Source organism: Lepidochelys kempii, chromosome 15 (assembly GCF_965140285.1).
Source record: "Lepidochelys kempii isolate rLepKem1 chromosome 15, rLepKem1.hap1, whole genome shotgun sequence".
NCBI classification, from domain to species: domain Eukaryota; kingdom Metazoa; phylum Chordata; order Testudines; family Cheloniidae; genus Lepidochelys; species Lepidochelys kempii.
Window position 1 is genome coordinate 18264688 of NC_136394.1, and position 24133 is coordinate 18288820.

General features: G+C 42.8%; 1 protein-coding gene across 11 annotated transcripts in view; it reads right to left on the bottom strand.

Moving 5' to 3' along the window:
• FBRSL1 (fibrosin like 1) overlaps positions 1 to 24133 on the bottom strand; it is a 763476-nt gene that overhangs the window by 385456 nt on the left and 353887 nt on the right. For all 11 annotated transcript variants that reach the window (XM_073313631.2, XM_073313632.2, XM_073313638.2 and 8 more), the window contains exon 3: positions 5532 to 5633. In XM_073313631.2, coding sequence (XP_073169732.1) covers positions 5532 to 5633 — 102 coding nt within the window. The remainder of the gene's footprint in view (positions 1 to 5531; positions 5634 to 24133) is intronic.

Sequence of the window (24133 nt, forward strand, 5' to 3'; positions counted from 1 at the left end):
ACCTTATTCCTCACCTGTAAGCACCCTTTGCTATTTCTCTTCCAAACCCCCTCTTCTATCCCGAGCTAAGACTGTGAAGTGACATGTGTCAAACTATGGGATGGTTTTGGGAAGTGGACAAATAAGGGTGGAGACCTTTTTTGCTTCTGATGTTTGATCCTTGTCCTGGGAAGGGACTTATGCCCTAAGCATACCCATTAGGTCGTTGGCTTGGCATACAGTATTGCACTTGCTATTACACCTGCAGCGGCTCTCATCCATTTGCCCCAGCAGTGGGCAGAGTAGTACATAGTGCAGGAACACGAAGGGGAGAAAACCAGCAAGCCTGATGGAACACAAAGAAGAGCAATACATGTCGGTTGGAAAATCACTAGGGCTTTATTGTACTCCTCTACTGGAGAAAGGATTTCACATCTAGACTATGCAATATGTTCAACACGAATCCAAAAACCTTTGTGGGGGGGGGGGAGGGAAGGACTCAGCATTTTCTAACACAGGGATTTCTGTTTGCTTGTTACATTGTAAAAACATTTTCAAAGCGGGCAGCTGGGAGAAAAGAGAGAAAAAGCCCAAAATGACTTACTAGAGGGGCTTGTATTTTTGTGCACAGCCTAAAGTCAATCTCCTGCAAAAGAGAGTTTTGTTTCTAAAGTGGCCAGCACCTCTTGCAACATATTTCCTAATCAGCTAGTATTTATGGTCGATATTTTATATTTCCAATTTCCCCCTAAGGGCTCATGAGAAAGCAGCACACCTGCCAACCTTTTCAGCTGGGCCAATAATTGCCAATTTGCTCTTTGCCTTAGTATATCACTCAATTTAGCCCTTGCTGTGCCCTGCATACATCCTCATTCATCTAGGTGCCCCCATGACAATTAGAGTGTTAGCTTCAGCTAACTAGGGCAACTATTCTACCAGGGTTGGAAGACAATTATTAGTCTATTTTCCCATCTTGTGGCAACAAAATTGAGAATCCATGACAATTACATTCAGCAATTCTGTCCTCTGCTGCCTCCTCCTCTCCCTCTCCCCACCTTGCAAATATTTCAAATCATCTCAGCTCCACTACCACATTCAAATGTTCCATGTTCACAGGGAGTGAGGGTTCTATTTAAATGATAATGAGGGACGATCCATTCAATTTAGCGAGGGAGAAAATCCATTAAAATGCAAGCAGTTCTTAAGCTGATGGGTCAAGAAAAAGATAAAACCTTTTTTAAAGCCATTATACAAAGGTCTGTGTGGATTTTTTACACTGTTTGGGACATCAGAAAAGATTAGGACAATTACAGAATGCGGGGAGGTGGGGGGAGCAAAACCCAAACCTCCCAGCTTTACTTGGGTCAACATAACAAGCAGCAATGGGCTTATCTGTCTCTTAGTTCTTTGGTAACTTTCAATTACCTTACTATGAAAGATAGGAAAAAATCCTGTTTTGGAAAAAAGCTGTTGACTCTGTGTTGGTTTAAAAGGAACCTGACAGGACACCAAGAACATGTGTTGCAGAGACCTTTGCTTTGTAATACATTAAAAGGGAATTTACCATTGACCATTGCAAGTACAAACAAGTATAAATTCTCATCCTTCCCCACCCCTTTAAATAAGAATTATTTGTCATGCAAACATTGGTTAAAACTTCGTTTTCCCATAACAGGCTTATCATATCGATGAGAAACCAGTCCCAACAAATCAAATCTTTGCAGTCAGAGATCAGTTCACTAGACCAAAATATACATTTTCCCCTCAATGATCTATAATAAACGGAGCTCCCAGGAACATCTGGAAAGATGCACTGTACAACACAGAGTATTATTGTTGTACTATAAAGCTTTAGGGCTCTTTCCACATGGAAATTTCACTGTGCCAAAGCAGAGTGAGTGTGAGTGAGAGAAAGGGGGTGTGCACGGGTGTGTGTGTGTGTGTGTGTGTGTGAGTGTGTGTGAGAGAGAGAGAGAGAGACACTCATTCAATCATTTGACTTCAGTTTCCTTTAGGGTGTAATTATTTCATGACAGATCAGGCCACCTCTTTCCTTCATGGTCCATCAGAGACTAAAGACATGCATTAATGTAAATAAAACACAACTTAGTGGCACCCCATTAAATAAGTCATCTCAGGAAACAATTCATACAAAGAAACTAAGTTGCTCCTAATAGCACCTCCTAAATGCAGAACTGCACTGAAGTGAGAGAGGAGCAACCAAGGAATTTGCGTGATGGCCCTACAGTGCTCCCAGAGCAGTAACTTTAATGCACACATTCCTCTGCACACCTGCTGTGCCACAGTATAGCAGCCAAATCCGCTAGCACCTGCTTCATTTACTCTGGTTGTTGCCACAAGTTAATAGGGATGGAGGTGGGAGATGAAGACATTACAAAGCAGGCATCACAAGACTGTTTTGAGCCCAAACACACTGAGGAACAGCAGGACAGCTAGTTGGACTGAGCAAGCAATGGGCCAGATGCCTGAGGCAGCATGATATGTCGGCAAGAAAAAGTAACAGCACTAGGACAATTGCATTTCAGACTCTCAATTTGTAATCCCTCCAGCGGCCCCTAAAGGGGAAGAAAATAAAACCCCTTTCCCTTTACATCTTTAGTGCACAATGGGGGTTTAATCCTCTGAGTGCCACACATAAGGGGTCAAGTCAGTTCAATTGCACACCATCCGTTTGAACGATACACCAGGAGATGCACCTATAGAACTATATAGGATGGACAGTAGAATCCTGTTGTAATCCACACTCCTCATAGCATGCACACAAAAAATCTTGGGTCTTCTTCCCCACTTCTCTGCAAGAGTGTACCAGCAGATTGCAACAGTGCAGCCTTTGAAGGCTTACTTTGTAACTGCCACTAAATAGCATTTACTACCTTGTGATGAATTGTTGTGAAAAGTAAATTAAAACTCAACTGCAATCATGAAATAACAAACTAAGGGCATTTTGTGATTCATAAACCTCGCTCTTCAAACAATTTCATTAGTCACTAACTGGAAAAATTGCATCCTTTGTAAGGGGTCGCTGGGTCATTAGAGCAAATTAAGCGAGGTTCTACTGTATGCTCCTGCCCACAGGCACCAGCCTGGAAGTCTCCAAGGAGCCTGGAAGAGTTGAACACCCGACTCGCACTGAATTTCCTTGGATGAATAAGTCCCTGTGAGGAGCCTACAGAGTTAGACATTCGATGAAGCTCAAGTTCTTTAGGCTCTCATGCTGTAACACTGTGGGCTGGGGCAGAGGGTTGGGTGCGGGAGTGTGTGTGAAGGCTCTGGCTGGGGGTGCGGGCTCTGAGGTGGGGCAGGGTCAGGGATGAGGAGTTTGGCAGGGTGCCCCCAGCTGGGGCCAGAAAGGAGGACTCCCCCCAGCCCTCCCATCCCCGGCAGCACGCTCACCTCGCACCACTGTCACTGCACATGCTCCTAGGACCCCTCTCAAGTCCAGGAAGCCCCCTTGCCTCCCCTGTGGTGGGTGCATGGGGGGGGGGAGGTCTGCCGGCACCTCTTCCCCTGCTGCTGCCCCTCACTGTAGCCTCACTGGGGGTGGGGGATGGGGATGCCCCTTGCCCAGCATGGGGCAGGAGCAGTGACTGCAGGTGGGGGGCCCCCTGTGCTGGTGGAGGGTCCTGCTGGAAAAGGGAAGGGTCCATCCATCTGAGGCGGAAGGGCAGGGTCAGGCTCAGCCTGCCCTGGTACTAGTGGTTGGGGGGGCTAGGACCCTGCGGCGGCAGTTGATGCTGGGAGCTGGCAGAGAGGTGAGCGCAGCATGGAACTGCAAGGTGCAGCCACCCAGGGCACAGGCAGGGATGCTCGGGGGAGGCATGCGGGGGCGGCAGGCAGGGCCGGGGGAGAAACCTGGCCCCGAACATTGGTGGAGCCAGGCCCCCAGACCCTGAATATTGCTGGAGCTTCGGCACCATGGGCCCATATAACTCGTCTCTCCGGTGGTGGGTGTGGAGAGAAAATAGCTCTCTCCCCACCTACAACGTTACAGGCTCCTCCAAGAACCTGTGAGACTGGCTAACCAGTTGCCATCTAAATACTTTGACCTAAACTACTGAAATCAATTGGTAGGTCTGAATCTTTTTTTTTTTTTCTTTCCCCCAGCTGTATTAAGCAGCATCAGTGTTACCAGCTGCCTCAGATCACATACTTGTCAAGAGTGACTAGAGGTTGAGAATTATAAAAAAAAAGAAAGACTATTACTGTCCAAACACACAGTCAAAAACACATAAACACACACAGACACGATTATTTTCCCCTAAGGGATTTTTTCCCCCTTTTTCTTCTCCAGTGTGTGCAGATTCTTTATTCTAGAAGCAAATCACAGAAACAGTGATTTTTTTTTCTTTCCTCCCACTATGTAGGCTGTTTACAGCACCCCATTCACACTCAAAACATGTAGAGAGAATTTTCCCCCCTCACATTTCCCTGTCAGAGCTGTCAAGCCGAATCCCGCTTTAATCTGCCAGAAGCACTTTTCTGCTGACATTTTTAATAAATACTTTCAGCTTTTAAACACATTTGTGGGAGCCATTTTTCCCCTCTTCCTCCCCCCGCCCCCACCTTCTTCTCCTGTAGAATAGGCTCTGAAAGACTTAATGGCAAATACATTACACTTATCAAAGGCTTTTTCCCCCCTCCTTCCTTTTGCATCCTGAAGCAGAGGTAGTGTTTTCAATTTTAAAGCTAAATTAACTGTCCAATTGAATTTGGCTGGTGTGAGCCGTTTTCTGTGACAGGTTTTAGTTATGAAGCATATTTTACATTAATAGAACTCAACATGAAAACCGCTCGCTCTGGGATTTCTGTGGCTTGCCATTGAAATGTTAAATTTAATATTTCAGACATGCTTGTGCCAGCGTTTGATTATTGTTCTTCATTTAAATCTCTCCTAACGGGAAAGGTCCTAATTAGTAAAAAATCATGTTTTAATGAAGGCGAAATGCTAATTGCTAACACAAAAAGCCTTCACATAAAATTATCCCAGCACTGCCATTGATTTCTTGGTGACTCAAAAGCCCATTTGTGTGTTTACACACGAAGGCACCATTTACTTTTGTTTTATCATAACATTTCACTCAAAGTAGAGTTGAGTTTCCTAAGAGAAAGGCAGCTCTCCACCACCACTCAAAAAATGCTCCTCATCTCTCAGAGGCAGGAAGCATAACAATAGGTGAGCCAGCTTTGCCTCCACCATAATTCTGTGCAGAAGCTAAAAACAAAAGCATCTGTAAAAAGCTTTTTACACAACTTTTTTCTTTAAAAAAATCTCAAGCCATATTTCCCCTTAGGAATAACAATTCCATTTTGTTTTCCCATCTCTGATCTTTCACTTATCATATTATTTGCACCATGATTATAGTGTTTGCAAGGCAGCTCAACCACTTATGCCATAACACTCAATCATGACATAAAAAAAAGTTATTACACAGTGACCTCTGGATGCCAACATTTGTTCAGCGAGATTTATGAAAAGCCATGTCAGCAGTGGGAATTGCTGCAATGAAGCGGCGCTTGATTCTGGTACTTACATCACTGAGACGGTCCCTCGAGCTGCTCCGCTGAGAGCTTGTGGCCTCCCTGATGCTGTCTTCTTCGCTATTTCTGCCACTTCTGCTTGCAGGAACCTTCATCTAGAGGGAGCAACGAAAAACAAACAGAGGATTTTCAGGCACTGCTGCATCACCTGTTCCTGAGGTCACCAAAAGCAGTTTCTCAAATGTGTTCAAACCTATAATTTCACTGCAATGTGGAGAAGATGCTCTTGAGTTCATGAGACTTTTCCAAAGAGTGCCTTACCCGCTTGTTTCTGCATCCCTTTTTGTTAACATTCAATGAATAGGTGAATTTAGCACTCATGGAAGTGCGACAGGCTGAGCCAAGTAGCTATGACCAGGAAGACAATAGGCAAATTTCCCTCACAATCTACTACTAATGCATCTTAGTTCAGACCTGAACCACTTCAGTATTGAAAATACTCCTAACTGTGAGGAATTAATAATACACACATGTTGAAGGCTCCCATCCCCATACTGAGCTACCATTGCTTGTTTAGAAGCACATCAGGGGTCTCAAAGAAAAGAAACAAAGCTCCCCTCCCCTCCCTAATAGAGTGAAACTGCTTGTTTATGTGGAATCAAATTTATTGTGTAAGATATTACTGTGGAGTCTCCAGCCAGTATGCAGTAACATTATGTAATAATAAAAGAAGTCATAGTTCTGTACTGAGACAGAGCAACTCATTCCTAGACAAGCTACCATCACCTCAAAAGCTTCAATGTAATTTTCCTGACAATGTGTGTATTTACCCCTCTGAGATAGGGAAATGCTTTTATCCTCATTTTACAGACCAACAACTGAGTCACAGAGAGGCTTATGGGCCAGATATTTAAAGGTATTTAGACACCTAACAGGATTTTCAAAAGCATCTAGACACCTAAACCGCCTAGATTTCAATGTGTGTTAGATGCCTAGATGCTTTTGAAAATCACACTAGGACCCTAAATGCCTCTTAAGGATGTCTGGCAGAGCAGGAAATTGAACATAGGTCTCCTAAATCCTACATTAGTTCCCTAGCCACTGGACTATCCTTCCACCTTTTCACTTATGGTCTTGCCTACATTTGAACCCAGGACAGTAAGTAAAAGGGATAACGTCTCAAATCACAGCAATAACAGCGCTTCATTCTGCAAAGACTGTAAAAGGGGAGGGGAGGAAAGGGGGAGGAAGAACAGAACTGAAATGTCATTCACTGCCACATTCCTGAGATCATCTACTAACAAATTATTCTGTTAATTTCCTTGTGAAATACCGGGTGGAAGGAAGTGTTTAATTTATTAATAGGTTCTATTCATATCAGTCTGCTTCTATTTAAAATGTTGATTTGTACAAATTGGTACTTTTAATGGCAATAAAATTCCCTTGTTTCCCTGGGTGCAATTTCATTGCATAATCTGCAATTCACTGGCCAGAGATATTTCCTGGTGGTTCCAGCATACGTTAACACCCGCTGAGGGCACTGTCACTCCATGCCCATGGAGACAGCGCCCTTTAGTATAACACTGAGGTGCTTCAGTGCACACACTCAACAGTGAAATTCTCTAGTACATACCGTACAGAGCCCCCAGCCAACACTTGGGACTGCAGCAGTTAAAACGCCTCGGTTTCTTCCCAGTGAATGTGCAGGGCATTATTCGCAGACTGAGGCCAACTACTGAGCTAGTCTGGAGAATATAATACCGCTTAGCTCCAGAGAGGGTGCTGTTCCGGGTTGAGATTACAGCACATCTGGACATGTCCAAAGGGGTAGGCGGGAGTGGGGGGGAGGAGGAGGGTAGGTTGTAGAGGAGAGGGGAGAGAGAGAAAGAGACAGTAAAAGAGCGTCCACCATTCCCAATGTTACTAATTCCTTAATCTCAAACTCAAATATTCACCAGAAACACGTAACAAGAAGAAAACCTCACAAGTTCAAGGTCTCACCCAATCTGTTACCGAAGTGAACCCAATCTTTCTTGAGCAGTAGTATGCCTCCCCCTCTCCCCCCGTTCCCTCACCTGACCTGTTTCCCTTTAATAAACTTTGGAGGAAAGAAACTACACCTACACAAAGGAACAAATTGAGACAATTTGACCTGACAAGGTCTCGCACGGGCAAACAAATTAGAAGCATCACTGCTGCCATTAACCTTTCCGAGTAAATATCAATTATTAAACTTGCTGTACTACCTCTGTCCCCCGTTTGCTGCTGTGAATTAAGAGGGTCATCAGCCTTTTTGACAGATCTTGTTCATTTACACCTGCTGCCTGCCAGCAGGGGAGCCCACACACCAGCAGCCTGAGTGCTGAGCCAAGCTGCTTTAATTCATCAGTAATTACCCTAATGAGCCACATGCAGGACTGAACTAGGAGGACAAGGAGTTCTGCTAAATGGATGCATCAGTTTCATGGGCACTTTTTGCAGATCTGGAGATTAGTGAACTGGTCAAAACCTTGTTTCTTGAAGTTGCTCCTGGCTTGACTGCTTGATTTTTAATTAGTTTCTCTAGATGTTGCTGTTTCAGCTATAAAAATTCCCTCTGGCTGTATCCTTGAGTTGAATCTTACTTTGCATACTGACATCCCTTTTCCATCCCTTTGAATGGTCCTAGCCCTAGGAGACCATGAAATCTTTGCACAAAAGCCCTAAATGTAACAAAGCCAGAGGATGCACACTTTCCCCCTGTTTTGTTGCTTCACAATGGGTCTTCAGCAGGATTTGAACCTGGACTTTCCACAGTGTAGCACAGACTTGTGCCATTTGGTCACAGGAAGTAATTTAGGCTATGTCTACACAGCGCACTTTACAGCGCTGCAGCTGTAAGATGCACTGTGTAGTCGCTCTTTATCTCCAGGAGAGAGCTCTCCCAGCAACAAAACAAAACCACCCCTAATAGGGTGACCCCATGTCCTGATTTTATTTTCGGGGCTTTTTCCTATATAGGCTCCTATTACCCCTCCACCCCCACCCTGATTTTTCACAGTTGCTGTCCGGTCACCACCCAAAAGAGGGGTGGTGGCATAGAGCTGTCTACACTGGCACTTTTCAGAGCTAGAAGTTTTGTCGCTCAGAGGTGTGGTTTGAGCAACAAAAGTTTTAGCGCTGAAAGTGCCAGTGGAAACACAGCCTTAGTTGACGGGCAGCCATAGTAAGCTGCTGTGCCCTAGTGCAATGATTCTCAACCAGGGGTCCAGGGCCCCCTGGGGAGCCACAAGCAGGTTTCAGGGGGGACGCCAAGCAGGGCCAGTGTTAGACTCACTGGGGCCCAGGGCAGAAAGCTGAAGTCCCACTGCATGGGGCTGAAGCCCGGGGCCCTGAGCCCCGCCACCTGGGACTGAAGTCGAAGCCTGAGCAACTTAGCTTCCTGGGGGTCCCCTGTGGCAGGGGCCCCCAGGCAATTGCAATGCTTGCCACTCCGTAACCTGCAGAGAACTAGTAGGTGTGCCACAGGAGAACTGTGGAGTTCTTTTATAGCCTGCTGGGGGGGCGGGGAGGGGGCTCAGAAAGAAAAGGATTGAGAAGCCCTGCCCAAGTGGAGCATCCAACAGTGCCACTGTTTTACACAGACACTACCCTAACATTGACCACTTTATGTATTTTTAAAGTGTGAACAAAACCAGAGTCTAGAAGTTCAGGATAACTTATGCCTGGAAAACTTGAAAATTTCATTTCCACCTGAAAATACTGTGCTTACTACTGTTACAGGAAGGCCATAGAATTATTAGAAACAAGAGAATAAAGGGGAAAAAAACCTATTTTTTCAGTTTGTTGATTTGGTGAATTTGACAGCGCTTTAGATGGCCCTTTTTTCCGTTTTGCTGATTGCACATGCCTCCTCCAGGCCCTGCAATATGGTGTTTCCAGGAAAAGTAGCCACAAAGCTGAAAGAGAAAGTAAAGAAGCAGCAGGCGGCAGTGTACCAGGGCCAGCTTTGAGTCTATTTGATAGTGTTGATCTTGGGTCTGCCCCAAACACCATTCTAAGCATCAGGGGAGCAGGAAACAAAAACTAAAAAAACTGAAAACAAACATCAAGTCGTAATCTTGAAAGAGAGCTCTTTTAGGACACTCCCTTTTGTTTTGGTCAGTCAATTAAAAAAATTCAGGTTGACAATGTCCCTTTAGGAAAGTTAAACCAAAACAGAGCAGCAATACAAACAAGGGGGAGACTTACAAGGTTTGATAATTAGACTTGGCAAAAATTGTGTTTTTTTAGACTTTTGATGGATAACCACGCTTATTTTTCAGCATTTTTTTTTTAGATTTTTACTGATTGCAAATGTTCACAGTTATACAAAATTATGGGTTCTAAGCATTTTTTTATTTTTATCTATTTAAATTTCACAGTTGTAGAAATTATGGGGGCGGGTCAGATAGTTATTTAATTACAGTAGTTGCTGAGATTCAACAAGCTAAAAAGCTTTATAACACAAATTGTCAATACCACATGTCAAAATATAAGAATAAAAATTGTAAAATCAAACTCCATTAAGTTCTGAAGAAGCATTTTCTGACTTTGCCAACCTGTACGTTTCAATCATTATTGATAGAAATATTTTTCCATCTGTTTTTGTGAGTATGGCGAAACTAATGTTTACCAACATTAATCAATACAAATCTAATCCTTCCAAGCATACTGAAAATTTACCTCTTCCGAGGGTCAAATTTCACCCTCATCTAGGTCCCAAATCACCAATGTGTTTAAGTCCATCCATATTTAGCAAAACTCTTAAGTACACATTTAATGCTTTGCTTAATCAGGGCGTGAATACTACTGAAGGTTTGTCTGAAGGCAGAATTTGTCTCCACCACTGCTTAGAACCCAATGTTACTCAGAACATGGACAAATGCTGCCTTCTCCTTGACACACGACCCATCAAAGAACATGCACATTATGGTGCAAAGCTGGCAGTTAGTGGTCCCGGACATCTCTATAGTTCAGTGCAATTCTCACCATCAACCAAAGGCCCAGCTTTCAGAATATGAGGAATCCCGAACAGCCATTTCTGCTTAGGGGCTGGTTTGGCAAGAGAAAGAGCATGTGTGTGTGTGGGTGTGTGTGGATAGGTATGAAAGGCCACAATCAGTCGGCATGCTCCAGGTGCTCATGGACAATCCGAAACCACATTCAGAGCCAAGAATTATGAATCTCATGCCATTGGACAACATGTAGCATGATTGAATACCATAACTCATTCCAGCGATAACTTCAGCTCTCATTATATTCCAGTTCTGTTTTTCTCTAGTGCACCTGCCTTCGCCCCCCCCCCCTTGCTTCTTTTTCCTGAGAGGGAAAGATGTGCGTGGACAGAATGGGGTCTTCCCTGTACAAAAGGGCTTTTTTTCTTTATCACTGTGCTAGCTCCCAGACCCTGCTTTTTAATCATAATAGATCACTCCACTCTCCATTTACTTACGCTTTTCCGATGTCATAGAAAAGCCCATTTTAATTTGGTGCCCCTATTTTCAAATCACAGGCACGTTGCCCCTGCTCGTTATTAATAAATACACTTCGATTTATCAAAAGCTCCGTTTGAGTGCCATGGGGAGCCTGGGGCAAAAGGAGACAAATTCTTTTCTTAAGTTGTTCTGAAAGGTGCTGGGCTTTCCGACCCTCACCCCCATTAACCTAGCAAAGCTAGTTCGCTCCTACTGGGAGCTCCATGGCTTGCACAGCAGCAAACTCGGACTGATCTTGTGCCATCTCAATATATTTGTTCATTATCTTGCGCGCACACAGAAGCATTTGGAAATGTACTCGGGGCACAGGCCAAATTGAATCATCTGCCTTCATTTTCCACACGATCTGAAGCTACAGCTGCTACAACAGGCTGTGGGATTTTTTTCCCATTCCCTAACACTTTTTTATCTCTCTTAAAGCCACAGCTGTCTGGTTTTTAACTCCTTGTCATTTTTGGTTTTGTGAGAAGGTGTTTTTTTCTTTTTCTTTTTTTTTAGGAAGGCTTCTGTAGACACAGTCTCTAATTTTACTGAGGCTTGATTTGGGGGCTGCATCATGGAAGCAGTAGAGAAAGCAATGCCCTTGAGGGAACAACATAATTAATATTCATCTTCTATGGTGGCTCAGATGGATCTATTAATCCATTAATCCTCTTGCCTCTGTTACAGGGCAAGAACCTGGTAGAGATGGCAGCTGCCCATCCTGTGTACTGACTGTGAGCACTTAGATATACTGGGAGACAGAAAAAGGGGGTGTCTTTTGGTCCTGTTCGCACAGCACAGTAGGATCCTGGTGGTCCATGTCCGGGGCTCTTTGGTGCCAGGATAATACAAACAAACAATACTGAACATGCTCGCTTCCAAATCCAAACAAGAATGACAGACGGCGCTCCACATGGTGTTCCACAAAGGTAACCTGAGGGAATAGTTTGATTGCTTTAAAAGCTCTGACAAATCAGCTTTTGAGTTGTGTTGTGTGAAGGGACGAATCAACTATAGCCAACAAAATTCAGATGAACTCCATTTTCCTTCCAATTTATCGGCAAAAATTAAGTCGGCAGAGGCAGCTCAAAGAAAAGCAGATACTTTTCTCCTGAATTAACCCCAACATGAAAAGTTTGGAGCCAAACTTCTGGATCTGGAATTCTGGGGGCAGACCTATCTCTACAGTTCACATATCTATGCCATACTGCCGGTGAATGGATTCGGCATATAATGGACAGCCTTATAAACTAGCTTGCCAAGAGATCTACTTCCAGTGTTTCTTGAGGGGCAGTCCAGAGACTAAGCATTCCTTGCAGTTATGTTTCATACTGCCAGAGATTATGTCTAACCTGAGGCTATCAGAGCTGGTAAGCTATTCCTTCCAAACACTTACTGAAATTGGAAAGTCCTTATTTCAAGGTCTGTCCCCTTCCCAACACACACACACACTTATCAAACTCCGAAGGACAATGATATCTAAGGGCTTGTTGACATTGTCCACACAGGGAGCTAGTGTGGAATAACTATTCAGCTCTAGCTATTCCAGGCTTTTTGCCACTCTTATTATGCACTAAGAGTGGCTTTTTGTGTGGTTTAGATTAATCCACTTTGGAAGTGGATTAACCTTAACCACAAACAGGTCCTTTTAGTGCAGAATAGGTGAGCACACAGATGTGTGCGGAATAGTTTACACCCTAGCTATTTTGCACTAACTTCCCTGAGAATTCCCTGGGTAGACAAGCCCTTCAGGAAACTTTTGGGAGAAGTTCTTTGTTTGCATTCTCTTCCATTTTAATATCAATGCACAGCTAAGCTAATGCTTCTCTTTGGTAAACTATATCAGTAATAGCAACCTTCTGCATTAGGAGACAACAAACTGGCTTAATAAATATAAATGGACAATTTAATTAAAATATATTGGAGATTAGGAAAAAAGTACTCTGTGGAAGAAACTGTGTTAAGGGATTGCACTTGAAGCTAGTTCAGTGTATTTTAAGCAGGCAACAATAAGTGGCAGTGATATATACTGTTCAGCGGTCTACTACCGATTATTAAAGAGTATGATGAAATTATTAAAGTATTTTCCAGAAGGGAAAAAAATGGTCACTGAGTTGCCTCTTGTTTTAATGCTTGAAACAAAACAAACCACTTGGCTTCAAAAATGCACTTCTTTAAACTTGAAAAAGCCCATGTATCAAAACAAGGTGGAATCAGCTAAACATATTACTTCTGACTTGTTTCCTTGAAAATCCAGCCTTAATGCATTCTAACTGAATTTATCTATCCCAAGCATACCGCATAATGAGATCAACTGGGAAAAATATCAGGCTTGTTTGTATATTTTATACTTGCTCTAACTTGGCAGTTTGGAGATTATGTATTCCCCAGGTCCCTTCTTAAATCGTTTCACACGCTGCAATTTGATTTTCTTTGCTTGCCCTTTTCCACAATTTCTTGATACATTTTACTGAGTTCTGGCTCAGAGGGAAACATTCCCTTTGAATTAAGGGTGCAATCATTTTCTTTCTAAATAAGGACATATGGCCTAGAAAGCAACGTTATGGTACAAGGATTTTATAATTGAACTAAGACTCGTTTTAAAAAAATGATAATAGCATCAGGTTAGATTAGCCTATTTTTTCTAATTGGATGGCACTGCTGTGGATCCTGCAATAGGCTACCTTTGGAATAACTAATTTTTAGAATGTCACGTCAATCTTTACTTACTGTGATGAGAAAATTATGTCAACGGCGGTAAACTGTGATTTACAAGGATATTTGTTCTTATCTCTACATTCATTCAAGGAAGAAGCATTGTCTAAGGTTTAGAACACAGGATTGAGATCCAGAATATTAGATTCTAATCCTGGCTCATTGGTGTGACCCCGGAAAAATAAGTTTACATCTTGTACTTTAATTTACCAGTCTGTAAAACAGAGAATAATATTTACCTACCACAGAGGGGAACTGTGAGGCTTAATTAATGTTTGTAAAGTAACCTGAGATCGTCTGATCCAAGGTGCTACAGAAGTGCAAAGAATAACAAATGATGATACTACCACTACTAATAATAATAATAAAACACAAAAAGTAGTATGGATGCAATGTTAAGTTCACAAAACCAAGCACACAAAAATCAGGAAATTCCAACAGTTTGTATACAGTGTTAACTTAGCCACATTTGTTTACAAAAGAACAAGATGTTGCAACCTTAACAATAGTTCTAGTTTTTGTACATTCAGTTTCCTTGGTTTCTTTGTTTAAAAAACAAAAAAGATGAAACAGTCAGCCGCTCCTCATTTTGTGCAGATTGCTGGCTCTGAAGTCTTTGCCAGTGGAGCTGATAGGTCCATGGACCTATCCCTAAAGTCAGACCACCATCCTGCTATGAGCTCATTCTCAACCAGTTCCGGGCCTATTCCTAACCCTCTGTCAAGACCTTCACATTGCCATATGCTAACACTGTGCTACTTTGCCGGGCTGGCCTTAGGTATGAGCAATGGAAGCAGTGGCTTGCAGCCCCAAACATTCAATGGGCCCTATACAGACTTTGCAACTCATGGGCTAGCTCTCCCTTCTAGACACTAAACTTTCTAAACTACTACATGCTACAAGGGGCCACAGCAATGGTTCCCTCACCCCACCTAGCAATATTGTTAACCTATCCAACTATACTCTCAGCCCAGCAGAAGCAGCTGTTCTATCTCGGGGCCTCTCCTTCTGCCCCTCCACCCCCACGAACATGATACAGTTCTGTGGTGACCTAGAATCCTATTTTCGACGTCTCCGTCTCAAGGAATATTTCCAAAATACCTCTGAACAACATACTAATCCACAGAGGTCTCCCTGCCAACACTACAGAAAGAGGGATTCTAGATGGACTCCTCCTGAAGGTCGAAACAGCAGACTGGACTTCTACATAGAGTGCTTCCGCCGACGTGCACGGGCTGAAATTGTGGAAAAGCAGCATCACTTGCCCCATAACCTCAGCCATGCGGAACGCAATGCCATCCACAGCCTCAGAAACAACTCTGACATCATAATCAAAAAGGCTGACAAAGGAGGTGCTGTTGTCATCATGAATAGGTCGGAATATGAACAAGAGGCTGCTCGGCAGCTCTCCAACACGAGTTTCTACAAGCCATTACCCTATGATCCCACTGAGAGTTACCAAAAGCAACTACAGCATTTGCTCAAGAAACTTCCTGAAAAAGCACAAGATCAAATCCGCACAGACACACCCCTGGAACCCCGACCTGGGATATTCTATCTACTACCCAAGATCCATAAACCTGGAAATCCTGGGCGCCCCATCATCTCAGGCATTGGCACCCTGACAGCAGGATTGTCTGGCTATGTAGACTCCCTCCTCAGGCCCTACGCTACCAGCACTCCCAGCTACCTTCGAGACACCACTGACTTCCTGAGGAAACTTCAATCCATCGGTGATCTTCCTGATAACACCATCCTGGCTACTATGGATGTAGAAGCCCTCTACACCAACATTCCACACAAAGATGGACTACAAGCCGTCAAGAACACTATCCCCGATAATGTCACGGCTAACCTGGTGGCTGAACTTTGTGACTTTGTCCTTACCCATAACTATTTCACATTTGGGGACAATGTATACCTTCAGATCAGCGGCACTGCTATGGGTACCCGCATGGCCCCACAGTATGCCAACATTTTTATGGCTGATTTAGAACAACGCTTCCTCAGCTCTCGTCCCCTAAAGCCCCTACTCTACTTGCGCTATATTGATGACATCTTCATCATCTGGACTCATGGAAAAGAAGCCCTTGAGGAATTCCACCATGATTTCAACAATTTCCATCCCACCACTAACCTCAGCCTGGTCCAGTCCACACAAGAGATCCACTTCCTGGACACTACAGTGCTAATAAACAATGGCCACATAAACACCACCCTATACCGTAAACCTACTGACCGCTATTCCTACCTGCATGCCTCCAGCTTTCACCCTGACCACACCACACGATCCATCGTCTACAGCCAAGCTCTGCGATACAACCGCATTTGCTCCAACCCCTCAGACAGAGACAAACACCTACAAGATCTCTGTCAAGCTTTCTTACAACTACAATACCCACCTGCAGAAGTAAAGAAACAGATTGATAGAGCCAGAAGAGTTCCCAGAAGTTACCTACTACAGGACAGGCCTAACAAAGAAAATAACAGAACGCCACTAGCCGTCACCTTCAGCCCCCAACTAAAACCCCTCCAACGCATTATTAAGGATCTACAACCTATCCTAAAGGATGACCCAACACTCTCACAAGTCTTGGGAGACAGGCCAGTCCTTGCCTACAGACAGCCCCGCAACCTGAAGCAAATACTCACCAACAACCACATACCACACAACAGAACCACTAACCCAGGAACTTATCCTTGCAACAAAGCCCGTTGCCAATTGTGCCCACATATCTATTCAGGGGACACCATCACAGGGCCTAATAACATCAGCCACACTATCAGAGGCTCGTTCACCTGCACATCCACCAATGTGATCTATGCCATCATGTGCCAGCAATGCCCCTCTGCCATGTACATTGGTCAAACTGGACAGTCTCTACGTAAAAGAATAAATGGACACAAATCAGATGTCAAGAATTATAACATTCATAAACCAGTCGGAGAACACTTCAATCTCTCTGGTCACGCAATCACAGACATGAAGGTCGCTATCTTAAAACAAAAAAACTTCAAATCCAGACTCCAGCGAGAAACTGCTGAATTGGAATTCATTTGCAAATTGGATACTATTAATTTAGGCTTAAATAGAGACTGGGAGTGGCTAAGTCATTATGCAAGGTAGCCTGTTTCCTCTTGTTTTTTCCTACCCCCCCCCCCCAGATGTTCTGGTTTAACTTGGATTTAAACCTGGAGAATGGTCAGTTTAGATGAGCTATTACCAGCAGGAGAGTGAGTTTGTGTGTGTATGGGGGTGGGGGGGATGTGAGAAAACCTTGATCTATGCAGGAAATAGCCCGACTTGATTATGTAAAGAGTTGTCACTTTGGATGGGCTAGCACCAGCAGGAGAGTGAATTTGTGTGGGGGGGTGGAGGGTGAGAAAACCTGGATTTGTGCTGGAAATGGCCCACCTGTTGATCACTTTAGATAAGCTATTACCAGCAGGACAGTGGGGTGGGAGGAGGTATTGTTTCATGATTTCTGTGTGTATATAAAGTCTGCTGCAGTTTCCACGGTAAACATCTGATGAAGTGAGCTGTAGCTAACGAAAGCTCATGCTCAAATAAATTGGTTAGTCTCTAAGGTGCCACAAGTACTCCTTTCCTTCTAGACATGTGAGCAAAAAAAGAGGAACTCTCAGCTTGATTTCCCCTTCAGGAATTGCACATGGAGGGGAACTGTGCTCCAGTGCCCTTGGGGCCTCTGATGGTCTACCTACTCTGCAATTAAAGACCTGCATTGACACTGCAATTAGACACTCAGGACTGGCCCATGTCAGTTGACTCAGGTTCACAGGGCTTGGGGTAAGGTAATCACGATATAGACATCCGGGCTTGGGCTAGAGCCCAGACTCTAGGACTCTGCAAGGTGGGAGACTTCCAGAGCCTGAGCTCAAACCAGCTGGCATGGGCCAGTCCCCGGTAGCTAACTGCAGTGTAGACATATACTGAGTAGCTTCTTTGATTGATGGCTTGCAGAACGAAAGGCCATAACTGTCAGTAGATGTCAACCTTTCTACATGGAACCAATTAATTGAAGCAGGTGCAAAGATTTTCACAAGCTCTTAGCTGGACGAGAGCCTTTATAGTGGAATAAAGCCTAGAATGCTTTTGTACAATGGGCTATGCCATCTTTATTGGGAGGCTTACTGTAAATCCAGGAGCGGATACTTATTTTGGAAGAGAGTTGATGCTTAAATGGTCACAACTGCCTGACTTTACAGCTGCCACACAGCTAATAGCAAACTGCACTCTGTATGCCCCCATCTATGCTTGGCAGATGATATTAGACAGCTGGGAAAATCTGGATTTGACATACATCAATGATGAAGTGTGTCAGTGTAGATCTGCTTTGGTTACAGCTGGCTAGCGTGAGAGTGAGCCTCATGGAGGGCACATAGCTGAGCTCTCAGTCATTCCTAACCAATATAGCTAAAGCCTATCTCCACAAAGAGGTACGCAGAAAATATCTAAAGGTTTCTCTACTCTGTATGGAGAGTCAGATAGAACAGAGGTTTTCAACCTTTTTCTTTCTGAGGCTCCCCCAATATGCTATAAAAAACTCCATGGCCCTGCTGGGCCACAACAACTGGTTTTCTGCATATAAAAACCAGGACCGGAACCGGGGGGTAGCAAGCAGGGTAATTGCCTGGGATCCCATGCCACAGGGGCCTCCAGGAAGCTAAGTTGTTCAGGCTTCGACTTCAGTACCAGGTGGAAGGGCTCAGGGCCCTGGGTTTCGGCCCCATGCGGTGGGACTTAATCTTTCTGCCCTGCGCCCCAGCAAATCTCACAGAGTACATCGCAAACACAGACATGTAACAAACCAGTGACCACTGCAAGTGATAATTTGTCATCCTGTTGTGAAGACAAACATATAAGCAATGGTGGGAGGAAAGAAAAGACTTTCTGCACTAAGTGAATTTGCACAATGACAGGTTTCAGAGTAGCAGCTGTGTTAGTCTGTATTCGCAAAAAGAAAAGGAGGACTTGTGGCACCTTAGAGACTAACAAATTTATTTGAGCATAAGCTTTCGTGAGCTACAGCTCACTTCATCGGATGCTCACGAAAGCTTATGCTCAAATAAATTTGTTAGTCTCTAAGGTGCCACAAGTCCTCCTTTTCTTTTCATTAAGTGAAGAAATCTTTTAAACCTTGACAGTAATAAAAGAAACTTATTGGAGCACATTTGTCTGTGTTTAGCACGATTAAAAAACCTGTAGCCACACAACCACCAGAACACAGTGACGAGAGAAACAGGCTACAAGGGTGACAGATAACAATACTGCAACTGGATAGTCTAGAAACTTATAATGATCCATGCTAAAAAGGCAGTTTCTGATAATTGCTGGGACTCTCAGTCAGAAGTCAGATGCTTTAACTACACCCTAATTTAGCTATTTGTCAGGAAACGAATAACGGCCAATAAATACTTCAGAAGAGAGTTCAAAGTCCTTAGCAACTTACTAGATAAGATTCGTAGCCCTGACTTGCACACTAATCTGGTTTGGATATATGACTCTCAACCATAAAGTGCTACTCAGTCCATGTTTGATGACAAGTAGATCTGGTACACGCTGGATAAACTGTAACAAATTTGTATGGTTGAAAGGATAAACTGAATATTCTTACAAGAAGAAAAGGAGGACTTGTGGCACCTTAGAGACTAACCAATTTATTAGAGCATGAGCTTTCGTGAGCTACAGCTCACTTCCTCAGATGCATATCGTGGAAACTGCAGCAGGCTTTATATATACACAGAGAATATGAAACAATACCTATTCCCACCCCACTGTCCTGCTGGTAATAGCTTATCTAAAGTGATTTCCAGCACAAATCCAGGTTTTCTCACCCTCCACCCCCCCACACAAATTCACTCTCCTGCTGGTGATAGCCCATCCAAAGTGACAACTCTTTACACAATGTGCATGACAATCAAGCTGGGCTATTTCCTGCATAAATCCAGGTTCTCACATCCCCCCCACCCCTGAAACCTGATTCTTACAAGAGAGATCCATGGCCTAATACCATCAATACTGGTGCTTCTGACCATACTGAAATTAGCACGCATTCGGCTGGAGTCAATGGAGTAAATTAGGTTGAATTTACACAATGCTTTTAAACATTATGTAGGAGGCGATCAGAACTGACAGATATAACATTGTTGTCATATACTCGTATAGATACCATCTATTAAAGGATAATATCAATAGCTGTTCTGTTCAAAGCAACAGTAAATTTGATATACATATTAGATTGTCCAAAGCTGCAAGAGATGTCTCATAATATGCTAGGAAATTCAACCAAAAAAACTATCCTTCAATTTACTGGTGCATTTCTTTCCTACAAAACTCATTAATCAAAAATGAGGAGTCCTGAGTGAACAGTGAAAGAACTGAAATTCTGGAAATTAACTTTAGAAAAGGAAGACACTGAAACCTGGAGCTGGGTGTTAATAATGAGGCAGAAAAGAAGAGTGTCCAATAGATATTTCTGTTCTATATTTGGAAACAAGCCAGATGATATACTCCTATCATATGAGGATGACAAAGTACTTTCTAGTGCATTAGTAACTGAGGAGGAGATTAGACAATATCTACTAGGAATAAACGTCTTTAAATCAGCAGGCCTAGATAACTTGCACTTTAGAGTCCTAAAAGAGTTGTCTGAGGAGATCTCTGCCCAATGACGTTGGTCCCCCTCCAACTCCCACCCCCAATAAATCTTGGAATAAAAGGAAAATTCCATAAGACTGGAAAAGAGCTAATGTTGTGCCAATTTTCAAAAAGGACAAGCAGGCTGAACAGGGTACCTGTAGGCCAGTTAGCTGGGAGGGGGGGAGAAGGCAAGAAAATAAAAATAAATAAAAAAACCAAGAGCTGATACAGGATTCAAATGATAAAGAATTAAAGGATAGGAATATAATTATTGACAGTCAACATGATTTTATGGAAAATAGGTCTTGTCAAACAACCCTGATTTCATTCTCTGTTGAGATAACAAATTTGGTTCACAAAGGTAACTGCACAGATGTATACATTTAGACTTTTGTAATGCATCTGACTTAGTACCACATAACGTTATGATTAAAAAATTAGCACTATACAATATCAACAGAATATACGTTAAATGGGGTAAGAACTTGTCAACTGACAGATCTCAAAAAGTAGTTGTCAATGGGGACATCATCATCAAATGAGAACTTTTCTAGTTGGGTTCCCTGGGAATCGGTACTGGGCTAAATGCCTTTCAATGTTTTCGTTAATGGTCTGGAAGTAAATATCAAATCACGGATGGTAAAATTTGCAAGTGACAGAGATTGGTGGACTAGTAAATAATGAGATCTGGATCATTTGGTAACTTGGGCCCATTCAAATCAAATGCATTTTAATATAGCCAAATACAAAGTTGTACATCTAATCTAGGAACAAGGAATGCAGGCCATAACCGCAAAATTGGGGAAGTCTATCCTGGAAAACAATCACAGAATTTAGGATTCATAGATGACCAATTCAACATATGCTTTGCCATGTTGTGGCAAAAAGGGCTAATGGGATCTTTGAATGTATGACAAGGGAGTAGCAGGTAGGTTTAGGGAGGTGATTTGACCTCTGTGCATGGCCAATACTGGAATAGTGCATCCAGTTCTGGTGTCCAGATTTTAAAAGGGATCCTGAAAAAATGGAGAGATTGTAGAAAAGGGCCACAAATGATTTGAGGGTTGGAGAAAATGCCTTATACTGAGAGGCTTAAAAGCTCACTAAGTTTAGCTTGTCCTAAAGACTGAGAGGTGATTTGATTACAGTGTATAAGTACCTTCTTGGGGAGAATATACTGAGTACTACAGGGCTCTTTAATCTAGTGCAAAAAGGTATAACAAGAACCAGTGGCTGGAAGCCAAAGGCAGACAAATTCAAATTGGAAGGCACGATAAGGCACAACATTTTAACAGTGATTTTAAACTGATTAACCATTGCAACAAACTTCTAAGGCAAGTGGTGAATTCTCCATGTCTTGGTGTCTTCATATCAACACTGGATGCCTTTCTGGAAGATATGATTAGGACTTATAGGTGCTACAGTAAAACAAATAATAAAAAATATAATATGCTTTAGTCAAACAAGTTATTAGGCTCAATACAGGAATGACTTGGTGAAATTTACTGGTGTAATATACACATCAGACTAGATGGTCTAATAGTCCCTGATGGATTTAAATTTATGAATCTGACACTGGATCTGAAGAAAATATCATAAGCCAGGAAGGACATCTATAATTTGAGCTTTGTGTGAGAAGTTATTGATCCAGATGTTGGAGACATTACCTAGGAAAGTGACAACAAGCCTGACCCAAGAACATACAGGATCGTTGACTTATAGGCACTAATCTTGAAAACACTCATATGCATGGAGTTACTCATGCGTGTAATTCCATGGATACCTCACAGGTTTGAAAACACAGGCATAAGCATTTGCAGAATTGATGCCAGAGATGTTAAATATGGAAAATGGATTCTCCACCTTATCTCCCCGCCAGGAGGTAACGCACTGTTCCTTACAGGGCAATTTTTTAGCACTTTGTCCAATCTCGATTTAAAAGCCCCAAGCAATTGGGCTGCTATCACTTCTTCAGGAAATTATTTCACAGCCTAAAATAAATGACACTATCAAGAATTTTTCCTTATATTATACCTATATTCATTTATTCAAGTTATGACAGGTTTCAGAGTAACAGCCGTGTTAGTCTGTATTCGCAAAAAGAAAAGGAGGACTTGTGGCACCTTAGAGACTAACCAATTTATTAGAGCATAAGCTTTCGTGAGCTACAGCTCACTTCTTCAGATGCATATCGTGGAAACTGCAGCAGGCTTTATATATACACAGAGAATATGAAACAATACCTGTCATAAATATAAAGGGAAGGGTAAACCCCTTTGAAATCCCTCCTGGCCAGGGGAAAGCTCCTCTCACCTGTAAAGGGTTAAGAAGCTAAAGGTAACCTCGCTGGCACCTGACCAAAATGACCAATGAGGAGACAAGATACTTTCAAAAGCTGGGAGGAGGGAGAGAAACAAAGGGTTTGTGTGTCTGTCTGTAGTCGTCTTGGCCAGGGACAGAACAGGAATGGAGCCTTAGAACTTTTAGTAAGTAATCTAGCTAGGTATGTGTTAGATTATGATTTCTTTAAATGGCTGAGAGAAGAATTGTGCTGAATAGAATAACTATTTCTGTCTGTGTATCTTTTTTGTAACTTAAGGTTTTGCCTAGAGGGGTTCTCTATGTTTTTGAATCTAATTACCCTGTAAGATATCTACCATCCTGATTTTACAGGGGGGATTTCTTTATTTCTATTTACTTCTATTTTTTATTAAAAGTCTTCTTGTAAAACACTGAATGCTTTTTCTTTGTTCTCAGATCCAAGGGTTTGGGTCTGTGGTCACCTATGCAAATTGGTGAGGCTTTTTATCCAACATTTCCCAGGAAAGGGGGAGTGCAAGTGTTGGGAGGATTGTTCATTGTTCTTAAGATCCAAGGGTCTGGGTCTGTAGTCACCTAGGCGAATTGGTGAGGCTTTTTACCAAACCTTGTCCAGGAAGTAGGGTGCAAGGTTTTGGGAAGTATTTTGGGGGGAAGGACGCGTCCAAACAGCTCTTCCCCAGTAACCAGTATTAGTTTGGTGGTGGTAGCGGCCATTCCAAGGATAACGGGGGTAATATTTTGTACCTTGGGGAAGTTTTGACCTAAGCTGGTAAAGATAAGCTTAGGAGGTTTTTCATGCAGGTCCCCACATCTGTACCCTAGAGTTCAGAGTGGGGGAGGAACCTTGACATGGTGGCACAGTGGTGGGATTAACCTGAAATCATTTTGAGATCCAGTTGAGATTTTTTTGAACTAGAAATACAGATTTTAAAAAGGAATTTTTAGGAAGTCCAGAAGGCAGCTTTGAAACTGAAAGCAGCTTGGTTTCTCTCTGCTTTGTGGCCAAGCAGAGACAAAAGGGGATTATCTTGTGAATTGCAGGTTTCATTTGCCTGGAGGCAGGGTACTTAACTCCTGCAGGGAAATTCACAGTCTTCCAACCCAGAGGTTTGTGTTTTTTTTTCTTCTTTTCTTCCTAAAAGTAAATAGGGGGTGTGTGCTCTACCCATTTGCCTGGAGACAAAAGTGGCAGGGTTTTTTTTTAGGATTTTGATTTTTTTTTTTTTTGTTTTACAAGGAGCACAGGTTTGAAAAGAAATTTTTTTTTTTCTTCGTTGGGCTGGGTAAGCAGGTTTCCAAGTAGTTGGAGGTTTTTTGCTTTAATTTGGGCCCAGAGCAGAGACAAGGGAATTGTCTTTTTCTGTAGGCTGACAATCACTATCAGAGAATAGGTATTCTATTCCAGCACAGCAAAATTTTACAGCCAAGTTTTGTTTGTTTATTTCTAAACCTCAGGTGT